Source organism: Chelonoidis abingdonii, chromosome 9, assembly GCF_003597395.2.
Source record: "Chelonoidis abingdonii isolate Lonesome George chromosome 9, CheloAbing_2.0, whole genome shotgun sequence".
In the NCBI taxonomy this organism is placed as follows: domain Eukaryota; kingdom Metazoa; phylum Chordata; order Testudines; family Testudinidae; genus Chelonoidis; species Chelonoidis abingdonii.
Window position 1 is genome coordinate 77,076,128 of NC_133777.1, and position 15,740 is coordinate 77,091,867.

General features: G+C 41.9%; 1 protein-coding gene across 2 annotated transcripts in view; it reads right to left on the reverse strand.

Annotated features, from left to right (window-relative positions):
* Positions 1 to 15,740, reverse strand: part of IGF1R (insulin like growth factor 1 receptor) — a 273,472-nt gene that overhangs the window by 39,538 nt on the left and 218,194 nt on the right. For both annotated transcript variants that reach the window (XM_032783031.2, XM_075069704.1), the window contains 5 exons: positions 15,381 to 15,526; positions 13,606 to 13,750; positions 4,937 to 5,151; positions 2,749 to 2,875; positions 151 to 389 (listed from right to left, as the gene is read on the reverse strand). In XM_032783031.2, coding sequence (XP_032638922.1) covers positions 151 to 389; positions 2,749 to 2,875; positions 4,937 to 5,151; positions 13,606 to 13,750; positions 15,381 to 15,526 — 872 coding nt within the window. The remainder of the gene's footprint in view (positions 1 to 150; positions 390 to 2,748; positions 2,876 to 4,936; positions 5,152 to 13,605; positions 13,751 to 15,380; positions 15,527 to 15,740) is intronic.

The window sequence follows — 15,740 nt, forward strand, 5'->3', positions numbered from 1 at the left end:
CTCTAATGGATTTCCTGAGTATCAAGCATTTAAAGTTGTTCATGTTTTCCAATGCACTTTGTTTTTCCACAGTCCAGGGCTAATAAATTACACATGCAGCTTTAAAGACCCATCTGAGTGGGTGAAAGTGTCATGCATCACAGGCCTTACCTGAAGCATTGGTGCGTATATAGACTATTTCACTCTTTGCTCCATGGATGTGATGATTCTCCATCATTGTGAGAGTAACAGCCTTGACATAAATGGCATATTGAGTCCAAGGTTTCAGTCCCTGCAGTAAAATCCCAGGGTTGTTCTCTTTGTTTGGGGGCAGATCAACATCCACCATGTTCCAGCTATTAGAACCACAAGCATCTTGCCCATCATACTCTGTCACATTCTTGAATGGTCTGAAATATTAAAAGAAAATGGCACTGACTGTACTTTTACTTCCTCTTAAAAACACTCAAACTTTTATGGGGGAATCTCACATCAGCCTTTGTCCAATGAAACTAATAAAAATTATTCGCTTTTTATAGAAGAATAAAAGAGAATCTCAGAGCCTAGATTTGTCTTATTTCCAACTGCTATAAAACTAGGGAGTTCAGATTTAGCTACAGGATTTAGCCTTTGTAGTTACTGAGATGTCAGGAATCTAAGGGAAATAGGTACTCATGGCTTACTTTCCCTTCCCACAAAAGGAAAGCTATTGGATAATTTATCAGTCTGAACAAACATCTTCAATTCAACCACTCCCTGCCAAAGGAGAGATAACGTGTAACTGTTGTCAGCAGAGAGAAACAGAAATAGACCATCAGAGATAGGCCAATAAGTGTTGGAGAGAAGAAACCTGCTGGGGTATTAATTTATTATTTATAGAGCTCCATAAGGGTACCTAGCATTATACAATGGGTAGACTATGCCAAACAAATAATCCCTTCCCCATATAATGGAACAATAAAAAGCCCTTAGTTCTTCTTATATAAATACAACGAACCATAAAACAAAAAATTGCCGGTTTGTTATTGTCTTGTGGTAGCGGTGATAAACCGTAAGAACCGATCACATTCACATGTAGGTACAAAAGGTTACATAGCTGTAGATTACTGTGTCAATTAAAACATAAACACGACTTGTTCTAAGGACATCGACTCCGCTGCCCTATCTTACTTTCAAAAGCAGAGTGTGAAATGTTTCTGACTTTATATTCACAGGTTATCTGGGCTCAAATTAAACAGATGCGACTCAGAATAACTATGGACAGTGGTTGAACGTTAGCCGCAACAACCCAGATTTCGCTACATTTTGACTAGTAGCTCAGTAGCCTATTGGCTGCTTTAGTTCTTGACATAGGCAAACCACCAAGTTTGGATCTGTAATTTGTACATTTGATTAACTTTAAATTGTATTATTGGTACAACTATATACAAAGTATTACTTTTATTTAATGACTATTTAGCATAGCCATGTCAATACTGAAGGCATACCATGTTACAGACTCATATTGTGGTATTAATAAAATTCCTGCTTCGTTTGCTCACAACTCAGCTCCAGGATGTTGAAGCAATCAGCCTGCTCACCGGGCTCTGTCTCTCTGACATCTCTCTCTTCTCAAAGCAGAATCTCAATGCAGCTGACTGATTTATTATGTTTTGGTTACAAGTGTTTCTAGAGGGGAATGCTGCTCTGAGATTAGAGATAGAATGGAGTAGGGAAAGGACTACAAAAAGGTAGGGTTAGATCCAGGGCCGGCTCCAGACCACAGCATGCCAAGCGCGTGCTTGGGGCGGCACGCCGCGGGGGGGGCACTCTGCCGGTTGCTGGGAGGGTGGCAGGCGGCTCCGGTGGACCTGCCGCAGGCGTGCCTGCGGAGGGTCCGCTGGTCTTGCGGATTTGGTAGACCTGCCGCAGGCGTTTCTGCGGACGGTCCGCTGGTCCCGCGGCTCCGGTGGACCTCCCGCAGACACACCTGCGGCAGCTCCACCAGAGCCGCGGGATCGGTGGGCGGCAGAGCGCCCCCCGCGGCGTGCCGCCGTGCTTTGGGCGGCAAAATTGCTAGAGCCGGCCCTGGTTAGATCCTTCCTGGGTGGTTGATGTACCAAGAATTGCTAGTTAGCGTGGACACTGGCAATAGGTCCTCTTTAGAAAAGCTGCTTAATGACAGATAACATGGGAATACGGGACAGAAAAATACTTGAGTATGAAGGAGAAAGAGAATTGACTGTTTGCATCAAAACATTTCCCAAAACATTGGAGCACAGGGGGACGGAGACATTTGGATTTCAGCTCTGGTTCAGGTCCATCTCCAATACAAAGGGTGTGTGTGTGTGTGTGTGTCTGTGCGTCCGTCTGATCCATGCTGCTGCCTAGCCAATGTCATGGCTTGGAGGAGAAAGAGCTAATTGGCATAAAAGCACATATATTGTTTGGAGATTCCAATAAACACAGAAAAGCACCTAGATAATAGGCGAGCATTTTATATCACTTGGGGTTTTTTAAATGAGAAAGTGTCCTGAAAACAGGTCCTAAACACCTCTACGTTAGCAGGTACTTTGGGATAGTGCATAATATCAAAACAGAACCTTGTAAGAAAGGAGCACTCGAGAACGAAGTGATTACACTGCACAGAATAAGAATTGCCCAAGGGACTTTGCTGACTCACTTTATTCTTTATTCAGCCAATAAACACCACGGTCAAGAGAGGAATCCTACCCACTGTGCCTGTTATTTCCTGAATGACATCAATAGTTTCAGAACATGTATACTCACGCCTCTTTGTAGTAAACAGTGAAGCTAATAAGATCTCTGTAATCCGGAGGACGATACCGCTCCCAGGTGAGCTTAATCCGGTTCTTCAGGGTGGTGTTGGAGACAAAATTCAGAATGTGGCTTTCGCCTACAGCATAAACAAATGACAGTCAGTAAACATGGCAAAATTAGTTCGATTCACAACTTTGTTTTTGGGTTTTGTTCTGTTTCTTAAAACTGTGTGCTTAAGTATTATTTAGGAGTCTCGACAGCACTCAGCAGCACTGTACTATAGGAACTGACTAGTTGCTACATATGTTCTATTTATTCCAAAGCACTTAGTGAGGGTTCAGTAACGTTAGGATATGTGGAAACACGTAAATTTATTTCTTAAAAATAAAACATTTTAAAGTGTGCTGTTAGAATGCTGGGAAAAGGCGCTCAGGATTCTCTCTGTGCATGGAAGTCCTGTTTATCTAAATGACCAATACAGTTAGTGCTACAAGCTTCCGTCTTCTATTCTGCTTATAAATTTAAGCACTGAGTTTAAGTGAGCGCACTCTGGGGTAAAAGGAAAGATCAGCTTCTATGGCCCATGCAGCCTCAACAACTGCAATAGTAGTTTTTGCATTCCTATTGATTAGGTGCTGGATTGAGAACGATTAAACTCATTTCATATACAGCACAGCCATTTGATAGCAGCAGCTTCCAGTTGCTATGCTACACTGAGCTGGGCTGGATCTGAGCCAGCAACTTAGAGATGAACAGGCATCCAGTCCTGAAACAAAACCGTTTTAAAAACTTAATTCTTGGGCCGAGAACGTGTGCGCTAAGTGTCAATTGTGAGTGAGTTTTAACATTTTAGTAGAACTCTGAAAAATAAAGACATTTTCACCCTCATGTAAGCTGGCACTAATGGTGCTGCTATCTTCTCAAAGGCAATTTAGCTTTTGTTAATTCTCTCCTTTTTTCCCTTTTGAGAGTCAGAAAGCTTTTTGTAACAGTTTTGAGGAACAGGCAGTGGCTGGCACTGGCCTCATGGTAGTAGGGACTGGCTGTAACTCCTCCAGAACTGTGAGCACTCAGTCTATTGAATGTAAGCACACTCCTTCCTTTGCACAACAAGGATCTGCACCATCTGCATTTATGCATCATGCCTAAAGAGACATTCAGCAGTGTATGTGTCCTAGTTTTGTAAACACTTATAAACATGATATGCTTTAATTTACTCATTTCCAAGAACACCACAAACAACCTAACAGACAAAACATGTCATCAGCTCTATGGGCCATGGGGCAAAGCCAGGCCTGTAAGCCCTCTTTTCTTTGCAATCCTTAAAGGACAGATGGGATTTTAAATTTGTTTGTAACTCAAAAGGCCTGATCCAAAGACCACTGAAAGCAAATGGGAGACTTCCACTGACTTGAATGGGTTTTGGATCACGCCGTTTGTAATATGCTTCTGCACAGCCCAAAAACACAAAGGCATTGTAACTCTGCAATATTGTAGAACTAACTGGAAATATTTCTCTCAAGTTATTCTCTGTGTGACACGGAAACAAATCACAGCAGATTTATTCTAAAGAATATTTCTAGCAACTGACAAGCAGCAATCCGCACCAGCAGATGCCAGCCAGAAGTATGAAAATAAAGCAGTCTGTTTTGCACCAAAATTCTGCAGTCTCCTCAATATCAGGAAACTAAAGAGATAATCCCCTCTCCCCCCTAATATTTATGATGTCATGGATCTGCCTTGCAAAGGAAGTGGTGGAAACTCCATCACTGAATATTTTAAAAACCAGATTATTCAATAAATAAGGAAAAAAAGATTACTTTGTGAAATATTGTGGTGTGGCAAAGTGATGGAATTGGACATCCTCAAACTCTTTTGTAATGTGAACACTTTAAATTGTGTTCCTGTAGCTACAGCAATCACTGTCAAAATCGTATTAGGAAAACAAAGCATTTGCTTCATCAATGTAATTTAGCAGCTGGAAATAGTCATCCAGATGTGATCAGCCAGCTCTGCAGACCACCAGTAGACCATAGACCGCAGTTTGGTAACGGCTGAATTACAATGGATAATGTGTCTTTTAATCACTAGCTTCTACATTCTGTATTCCTCAGTAGGATTGTGGGGTGGTTGTCTATTTTTAAAGTTTGTATTAGGCCTCACTCCTATTTAATTCCCCTTCTGATCTTTGACTTACAAGATGCTCTCTCTCCATTGTTTCTTGGATTTATATCTCCTTTACTCTGCCGTCCCTTGGTTCCCGACACATCCTCCATGCGGTAAATCTCAGACACACACAGTTTGGGATTAAACGCAAAGTACATTTTCCCCTCTTTGATCGTCAGGTTGTGGTGGTTCCAGTCCCATAGTTGTTGCAGATTCTGGTTGTCCAGCACATAGAAAGAATAATTCCTACAAAGAGATTTTAAAAGGCAAAGTTAGTTTTACCATCAGCTCATGGGTAGTTCCTGTCCAAACTAGCTGAACACAGGGGCAATTCTTTTTTAAATGAAATATCCTCCTATTGACATGAACTGATTACACCTGCTCAGTCTCTCTGCCTCCAAAAAGGAGAGCAAATGCTTCTTCCCCCTAGGAAGAGAGTTTCCCTTGAATTTTTCCACATGAAAGAGGGGGAATAGCTGCAACATGGGACTCCAAGACTGCCACTGGTCGTAGCCTTCCCTTACTCCAGTGTGGATTTGACAATGCAGTTTGTATGGAAGATGCTACATAAAACACAATTGTACAGTATTTTATTCCTGTCCCACTCCTTAACACACAACATTTAATACACATTCCTTTGAAAGAGATCTCTATATTTTCCACTAATGAGATCTGACAGCCTTGCATATTGTATAGCAGAAAACGTGTGCCGTACTTTAGGTCATCAAGATAAGATGGAAAAGTACAGAATGATGCATCCTTTCTCGTGCTACTAAATTGTGTTACATGAGTTGAAAGAGGAGTTTTCTTTGCCCAAAAGACAGTGTGTTGTAATTTGTCTGTTGGTCCAATACAAGGTATCATGTATGCTCTACCAAGTATTCTGTCTCTCGCACACTACTGTCTGATAGTGAATAGTCACACTTATGTGACTATGTGAGCACAGCACAAATCTTCACTGCTTTAAAGCTCTGAAACATTACAATCTGACCACCTGCTGCAGTCACTTTCTAACAGACGATGGGGGTCTATTCTCTCACTGCACGAGTACATGTACACCTTAACTTTAATGACTACCGATGCAAGTTACTTGTGTAAATTCCACACTGGGCTGAAATGGCAAGATGGGTACAGACCAGAGCACTTCAAGTTTCCGTGGCAGAAAAGACCCTACAGAAGCATTTTCATTTTGAGGTTGGGAAAGGAAGGGACTGGAGAGGGAATTAAGGGCATGTCTAAATGATTATTGTAATATCAGGGAAATCTGCAGCCATGTTAACTACACTGACGTAAACCCCTAATATAAAGACACTACACCCTTGTGATTTGTGCAAGCCCCATTTTGCACTAGCGTGTCCCTATCAATGGAGTCAAAATTTCTTTTTTCTCTCAACACATTATGCAACATCAATAAGAGTTTCTGCAGGATACTAACAGACTTATCACGGGTTTGAAAGAAAACAAACACCATCATTTGTAGTTTTCCTTCAGTATTGTTTCCTCCCATGTTACAAACAATGACACCTCAGAATACCCAATGAATCAGCCAAGAGAATGGAATTGTTTGTTTATTGGGGCTGCAAGCTCTTCCGGACAGGATTGCAGTTCTCTCCTTTGTGTTTCCTTCTTAGTGACAAGGGCTGAGTACACTTCCAGTGCTATACAAAAACAAGAACAGCCTGCTCCTCCTGCTTCCAAGTGTCCCCAAATACCTAGTACTTTGTTTCTAACAAAACAAATACATCTGACACTGCTTTGGGTTGAGCAGTGAGTATACCTGGTTTTGTTGACTAATACAGTTAGGATGGAGCATGTGTGTGAGTTAAAGTCACACTAAATATATTTCACCAAGGGAACATCTTTTACAAGCATTATGCAAAACTGCACTTGGATCTCACCATGTGTACTGAGAGACTATGGATGGTTTGGACACTATTATCTCTTTGCAGTCAATGAGCAAAAACTACTCTTGCAACTTCCTGAACATCTTTAATGAGATGAAACGTGCATTATCAATAGCCATGGGAATAAATGACGGCAGATGAGGTTTTTTTTTTTTTTTTTTTTTTTTTTAAAGAAGGACCTAAAGCAGGACTCAGATTAGATGCAGCTAGTACAATAAAACACCTTCAAGGTTATTACAACAGGTTTTAATCCAAGAGGTTTAACTGAATGCCTCCTATCACTTTGTGTTTGAAATACCAGAGTGAAATGTGGCATTTCTTATTTTAAAGAGGCATGACTAAGTTTTCAAGACAATCAAGCGACTGGATGAAGTCAAGCATTCTTGTCGATACTTCAGACTACTGCAAAGAGGTCGAGAGAGAGAGAGTTAGGACTAAAAGTGGATAGTATGTTAAAACCATCTGCACAAGTCCAAGTAGCAGTTTAAGGCAAACAAGTTCTATGGGCATATATATACACGGCAAGTATAAATTAGCAGAAGTTATTCTGGCACCATCTGAGGCACCAGTGAAACCACATTTGGAATACTGCATACAAGTCCAATCACAGGATAGGTGAACCATTGCAGAAACAGAAAAGATGCTGCAGAGAGCAAAAAGCACACTCAGGGTTCTGGAGATACAAGTAACAATTATATCAGACTTTGGCCTTTACAGCTGGGGGTGGGGGGGGGGATGTCAGGATGCCAAGGAAGATAGCATGGAAAGAATAAAAGACTCAACAGGAAAACAAACTTCTGCCAAACAGCTATTGAGATAGAAACTAACCGAAAGAGAGGAGGTTGGGGCCTGAAGGAGGGCAGTCTAAACCTATGAGCAGAAGCCTGTGGACCTTCAAGGCCCAATTTTTATGGCAGGACAAAGAACGTGAACAGATGTTCATATCCTCTGCAGCACCCACATGGTAGTGTCATCACACAGCTTATGTGCAACCTTAAATCACAGGACACACTGATATCTGGGCAACTACTGGCTAAGTTTTTAAAAACACACCACAATTTTCCATATTTATATAGCTCCTGCAGTCACAATGGGACATTCACAGTGCTACATATATCTGCACTGAAATTTATAATGGTTCCTGTAACAAAAATGCAGCAGCAATTCTGCTGATCATTACTGGGCATTCCCCACCTTCCTTTTTAGGATGACCTGAAAGGAAAGGCTAGAGCGACAGTTCATGCTGGGAGAGGCACGAACCCAAGTCAGTCTGTTGCTAAGAGAGGGCACTGTGCGATTCAGAATGACCAGGAAAGGAAAGTGACCTCCACAGGATAAGAACAGGGACTGGCAGACAAAGGGCCAGTGCAGTGAGTGTGAGCGGCAGGGTCAAGCCAGCCGTCTGGGAGCTGACTGCAGAGGGACGACCAGGCTACAGAATCTGACCGGCAGAGGCCAGAAGAGAAGTCCCCCGGGGAGGCCCAGAGAAGAAGGTACTGCAACTACCAGAGCTGGGATGGGCAAAAAGCTCTTTAGCTCGCTAATCGCAGCCAATGAGGGAGAGAAGGGAACGAGAGGTGGGAGGAGCTTCACACTGTGTCTCATCAGCATCACAGCTGCCCCCATAGAGCGGGCCAATCACGTTATCCCTAGCAGGAAAAGCTGCTTATAAACATTAGCAGGAGAGTAGAATAATCCTTAGAATATTTTTGGTTTGCTTTCTAAAAAGAGACTGTAAAGCACTTTGAGGCAAGGACTGTCTTTTAATGTGACACACAAGAGAGCGTGCGCGAGCATGGAGGGTGTGTGTCTCTGTGTCCAGACAGTGCCTGCCACACTGGGGCCCAGATCCCTGCCTGACATGGGGTTTTAGGTACCACTGCAATAGAAATATTGCAGAACAAACAAATAAATTATGGAATAGCGTATAAAAGGCATCATCTGAAGATACACATTTTTAAACTGCTTTACAAGCCATTCACATTTAAATCAAACTCTCCAAGTATTTTAGAATATTTCCCCCAACAAGCTACAACATAATCAGGAAATAACCAATATTATAACAATTCTGGTACATTCTCCTTTATTTCTACAGTATCTGCCTGATGGGACTTTCAAACAGAAAAATGGGGTTTATAATGAAAGCACCAATAGACTTTTCATTATGCAGCATGGCTGTAAATCTTATACTGTAGATGGGCTAGAAGCAGCTCTACCAACAACTGAGTCTCCGATGGGAAATACATAAGGGAAGAAACAAGAGATATTGCTTTATTGTGTTTAATTTAAAGTGTGGGTTTGGATGCAATGTGCCATGACACCACTTTACCCAATGGCCATCTTTGAGGTGTTTTGCTCTCCCCTAAGTAGTAGGGGAATCAGAGGGGCACTTGAGCCCATATGTAAATTCAACCTGTCATGCCCCATTACACAAAGTTCTCTCTCTCTCTTTTGAAGGGTCACTTATTGGTAGATGTCTCTGAGAAAGCATCAGTTTCTTCATAACGTCCTTTAAACAAAAACAAAGAGGAGAAATGACCCCTATAGGAGCCATAATTTTTTTTCTGTGTCACAGCTTTACCACTGACCTGTAAATAGTAGTAACTTGCAGAAACACCCCTTCTTCCATGGCATGAATGTATTTTGATGCAGTGTAATGGGCCAGGCAGTTTCATTTTGAAGTTTAATATAATGTTAAGTGGTAAATGCAACTTTCACCTCTAGATGACTGTAGCCAGTTCAGCTAACCTGGCATTGATTGAAAGTTACCTAATGGCTGTTCAGCAGTCTAAGAAAAATGAAGTGCTTACTGTCCATTTCTAAGCTGACAAGCATCTGCAACACACAAGTGACCATTGCAATTGGCGCCCTTGATTGTAGCTTTTAGGGGAAAAAAAAGGCCAGAGTCAACAAAAGGAGATTGCACTGCTCACCCCCTCATCCCTACAGAAGAAAGATAAATGACATTGGACCAGGCTGGGCTCCCAACAAAAACCCCAGGGACCAGGTTCCCCCTGAACTCAGCACAGGGCCCTGGGTAGCCCACTCCCTACCACTGAGATAACCTATGTCAATTTATGTAGTTAGTCCTGTAGCTCAAGCTGAAGGTTCAGGGTTCAAATTCTACTAATGAGGCACGATGGGGGAGCTGTTACAGCTGTCCACAGAATTTATTTTTACCTTTGAAATGACATACAAAAAAAACTATGATAAAAGAATCTTACTTAAGTTGGAAAGCCAAGTGAGGAAAAGAATTTCAGTTGCCTTTGTAACCTTAATTCAGTCCCTTGAACATAAGTAGTATGACACAGTCTTTAATGACGACATGGTCACATACAATTCTGTCCACAGGACCTGTCTCATTAGTGCACAGGATCGACAGTGCTAAGGGAATGAATTAGAGCAGTGCCGTTTATGGGACAATTTTTTCTTCATTTGTGGCAGAAGCTGAAAGGTGTGTACCTATTGTAGTGCCAAGAAACAGCAGATATAAGCCCACCCACTACTAACAGCCTTCCCCTTCACCAAGGGGGAGGGGCTAGTGAACCCAGGCCACAAGTATTTGTGGGAGACAACAAATGAAAAAAAACAGGGGCAGGTGTGGAAGTCAGAAGGTAAAATCAGGTGACCAGATGGGGACACTGAGCAGAAAACCCCCAACAGCATCCACTGCTCCTCAAAGGCATCTGAAGTCAGTGGACTCAGGAATTCTGCTAGGAGGTGACTGAACAAAGAATAGAAATAAGTCTCTGCTTTTGCAGAGTTCCCTCCCCACAAGCCAACTTCCTTCTTCTGGAGTGATGGATGGGCATCCTGGCCAGCTCCAGAAGGAGCATCTGTGACTTTGTGGGGCCATGAGAGAGGTGTGCAGGGAAAAGTGAAGCCAGAACCTCAGTAAGAGGTCCTGGAAGAGGGGTTGTAGCCTGACGCACTCTACCTAGATGTGTACTGGGCTGTGTCTCTCACTGCAAAAAAGACAGATGTTGGGAGAGTTTGTGAACTGCACCGAGTAAATGCCTGTGCTCCCGGCTCCAGGAAGGAACCATCAACTAATATACCCAACAAGCTGAGGGACCAGAGTGGATTATATACTACCCTACTAGCATTCCTTGCCCTCCTTGGGTGGCAACAAGTCTAGCTACCTGGTGTTGGGGCAGGTCATTAGGACAAGGGAGTGGATGGTGTGAAGCTTGAACACCTACAGATGTTTCCTAGGCATGGTTCAGAGTTGGACCGGCTGGATGGCATTCAGACAAGTTAAGTTGCATGACTGGGGCGGCCAGGGAGGTGCATGGAGCAAGGGCCCGATAACGAGTTAAAGAGGGCCAGGGGTATGAGGCAGGCAGGGAGCCCAGGACCCACTCTGGAAGGTGTGCAGTGAATGCGGCAGAGGACAAAAGGATGATCTGGAGGTTAACGCACACGAAGGCTATAATGGAGAACTTGGTTCTAACCCTCTCAGTTAGAGGCTTCCTGTGTGATGCTAAGCAACTCATTTACACCATTAGTTTTGACAGGTGGCCACTAACTGTGCATTCCTCATTTTCTAAATTCAGAGACCGAATCCCGACTCTGCTACAGATTCACTATGCTGTCTCAGGCAAGTCTGTTTCCATTTCCCCATTGGTTATATGTGAATAATAATGCTCATATTGTGCAGCAGAGGTAAATTCACTGCTTATGAGGCACTCAGATACAAGGGTGGCAGGCACCCTTAGAGAAAAAAAATATGAGGAAATGAATAATTGCCAACTTTGCATGATGATGAAGGAAGAAAGGCAGGGTTTACAAATTGAATGACAAGGATAAAAATTTCAGCAGCTGCCTTTCTTCCTCAGCACCACGCACAGAATGAGGGAGGGATCCTGTGGAGAAAAAAAGAGGCTGTGGTCATGTAATTAAAGACTGTATCATAATGCATCTTACCTCAGCACAAGGGGGCCAAATTAAGGTTGCACAGGCAACCATGAGAGCGAGGGAACAAAAATAAAAAAGGGTTTCACTTTGCAACCTTAAATGTTCTTTCAATATAATTTTTTGTATGTATTACATGCAGTGCTGGCAGCAGCTGCTACAGTTAGGGCAGCCTAACAATTCCCATTTTAAGACCCTATTTTCAGTTGCTTATAACGATGCCCAACTAGCTGTTTGGGCTGAAATTTTCCATGCAAGGTGTCTGCCTTAGGCTGAACGTTTCTGAAAAATTATCTTTCAGATTGTGACAGTGCCCCAAATGTGTAAGTACTTCCCAAACACAGAGGAAGACCCTTCCTGACCCAAGCAGCATGCAGTTACAATAATTCCTTAGCATGGATTTTGCTTCCCACATGCACCCCTATTTTCCTCTTTTCTAAGTTTCCCTATTTGTTTTTCCATTGTGGAATCAAGCAAACAGAATTATTAAAACCTGAATCATAGCACTGCTGTTTGTTTCCTATCAGTTATGCTTGCTGACATATGAGATTCCATAAACATAATTACTACTGAACTTACTTACTAAAAGAAAGCAAAAACAGATTTATAATTGGAGTATCTGCTTGAGTATGCCACATCATAAGTAGCTGAAAGAGCCTTGTTCTAGGCAAAGTGACAAGCCTCTTGGATTTGCAATTAGAAACATGTTTTTCCAAAGAGCCAAATGTTCTTATTGAAAAAGACAGTGTGCTTTTCAAGTGGAGAATGAAGAGCTGCCCTTTAACTTGCTCTGTCAGATGGTGGAATTTTAAGAATTTAAGACTGACCAAAGAGTAGCCTGAGAAAGAGAGGGAGGCTGTGAAGAATCCCTTATGCTGTAACTTTATCCTGTCAAGGCAGATAAATCAGAGACACACAACCTTTCCCATGACCTTCCCACCACCTTTTCCTAAATGATTTTCCAAAATTCTTATTTTATTGGATCTCTCATTAGCGACGAAGGCTCATTTCTTCTCCAGAGTGTTCTTTTGAACTTGGGAAGTTAATTTGGGGAGAGAAAGGGAGTGCAGCAATTCCCCAGAAGATCATCCTCCTACTTTAGCATCTCAGACTAAAGTTTTGCAGGAGCTAAACCTACCTTTGCTCTTTCAGCACCTACCTCCAGGGGTGAAGATGATAGGTGGTGATTTAGATAGCAATTACATGATGTGCTATTAAAAGCATGTTACACAGAATATTACAGAATTAAGACAAATCCACAATGTTTATCAGCAAACATTTCAGTGGCTCATGATTACTTTAGCGGCTCATATTGTGTTTCTCTGGCTCTAGATAAGGAGAATTAGTTTCACGTTAGTATTTTGAGGCTGGCTCACTTATGTGCAGTTTCCTGGTACACACACTAGTTTCAGCCGCACTCCCTTATCTTGCAGTTAGTGACCTGTTATCTTCTTCCAGTTGACATCCCATAGACCTCTGTTAAGGATACAACACTAACAAACCGCAATGCCAAAAGAGCAATGGCTTCTAGAAATGTTCATTTCTGAATGCACTAGAGCATCAAAAAACAGAACGTCTAATATAACAGAAAATGATGTTTACAAAAGTACATCTCCCTAAAAAAAATCTCTCTACAAGAGAAAGCAGCTAGCAGGGCTACCATAATACATCTTTAAAATCTTCATCCAACTATTTGCATGCTAGAGGATCAAATGAATGATTGTACAATGGTTGTTCAGCAGGAGACAAATACTGCATATTAGTGGAGGTGCAGACTATATAGATGGTAACAAAGTATTCATGGTAAGACTTATTTTCCATGGCTTTCTGTTAAAGCAAAGCTGCCTCTACAAATACTAGGTTGTTGTATTTGAACACTTACCCGTCCAGCTGTTCCTCTCCCAAAATATATCGCAGATTCTTCAAGAAAGAGAGGGAGACTAATGCATGGGAATGGCGGATCTTCACATACCCAGTTACTGTTTCTATCAGACCCATAAAATTCTCCAGCTCAGAAGCAATATTGTCTACATTAAAGAAAAGGAAATTGTGGTTCATACAACAAGTTTAACGCAGCATTTTGTTCAATGCATGGTTAGCATATCAGAATAAATATTTATTACAGTCACTGATTTTGCAAACAAAATACAGATTCATCTCGCTGCAGACCAGCATGTATCATCATTTACCTATGCAAGCAGACAGGTGGAGCACAAAGCAAGGCACTATCAGAACTCCATTTATAACTTTCTTACTGATATGCTTTCCTTTGCATGAATATTCCACACTAGTGCCAGTACCAAATTCTGAGCTTTCAACAGCCAACCTTTTGGCAAGACTGAAAAGACTCACGTGCAGTTGTAAATTTAGGCATCTGTGAAACTGCAACTGCTGTTACTCTTGGTGACAGAGATAAAGCTCATTCATAAGATCAGGCTGAAATGATCCACTGAAGAGCATGGCATCAGACTGGAGGTTAAGAGTAGCCCCACAGGGTTACGCTATTATTCTCAACGAACAGCACGGATACTAATCTCCAAAGCACAGGACTTTTACTGGCCATTTAAAAAATAATGTAGATATAACTATATCATTTAAGCAGCCATTGCTTCTAGAATGCTGAAACAATGAATGTAAAGCCATAACATCTTCATGGAATGAAGCTGGTTTAGGGTTAGATTTTCTATAGCTTGTATAATAGTTACACTGCAGTTATGTCAGGGGCACTCTCCAAAATGGGCAACGACCTTGGAAGCTGGATGTTTGCTTCTGGTGCAGAACACTACAACTAAATTAAGTTCTGTGTGCACAGTAGTACAGTCTGGATATCATATGGCCAGTTATCACCTGAAAGAAGTTGGAAGGGTGTAGATTAGGAATTCTCTTCAATTCTTTGAGAGAATATGTAAGCATTAAACTAGACAATTTACATTACTCTATAGTTCCCAGGAATAAAATCAATTACTGCAGAGGGTGGGTGAGTTGAATGGGTTAACTTAAATAAAAAGTTCTTCAGACCATCTCCCGGCAGAAGTTAAGATTCTACTTAAACATGTGAAACGCATAATTAAAAAAATTCACACACAACTGCTTCCAACCCCCTTGGTTATTAGGAGCAAACCTGGTATTCACAGGCAATTCAATCCATCTAGCACAGGCACAAAAATTCAAGGCACTCCACCCCACACACTTCTTTGCATGCATAGGGAGGTATATTTCAAACCACTAAATTTACAATGGTTTTTAAAGATCAGCGTCCGTTGGAATTTCCCCAGCTGATGAATCACTACTCTGACAAATCGTATTCAGAGTTCATTTATGTTAGGACATGAACTAGATATGACCAACACAGTAATAACGAGTCTTGGGCAGAGCAGTGTTAGAATTTAAACAGAGGTTTTCATTATCTCACACGCAGGGAGGAAAGCTTTGCCACTGGCTAAATACCTGGTCTACAAACATGCCAGAGAATGCCACCATGTTGATGATTCCAGCAGAAACTCTTAACACAGCCAGAGTGCCATTAAAAAGCAAACAATTCTCTTGAGGACCATGCTTACAGGTTTTGTTTTTGTTTTTTTCTATTGATACACTCAAAGAGAAAACAGAAAGTTAAAGGACCCTCACTGAAGGCTCAGAAGGAGGAACATTACTTACTCCCACGGCGGATGTTAATAAGCAGATTCCCCTTGAGGACGGTGCATCCCTGCAACATCTGTGCTGATGTGACAGAATCAATGGTCTTTATTTTCTCTTCATCACAGATTTTTGGGCAAGGCCCTTCGCAGGGGCTGCAGAACATGCTGTTGAGAAGGAAGGGAGACCAGAAATAAACAAAAACACATGGCTCTCAATCCACAACAGACTGGAGCTGCACTGTTTGGAAGGCAAGAACTTCTCTATCTGCAACCTAACAAAATACAAATCCTTCAATCTGGGAGGAAAGTTGCCATCTTTCAGAAGAGGCCCAGCAGAAAAGCAAATATCTCATACACCCAGGCAGGACTGCATGGATTC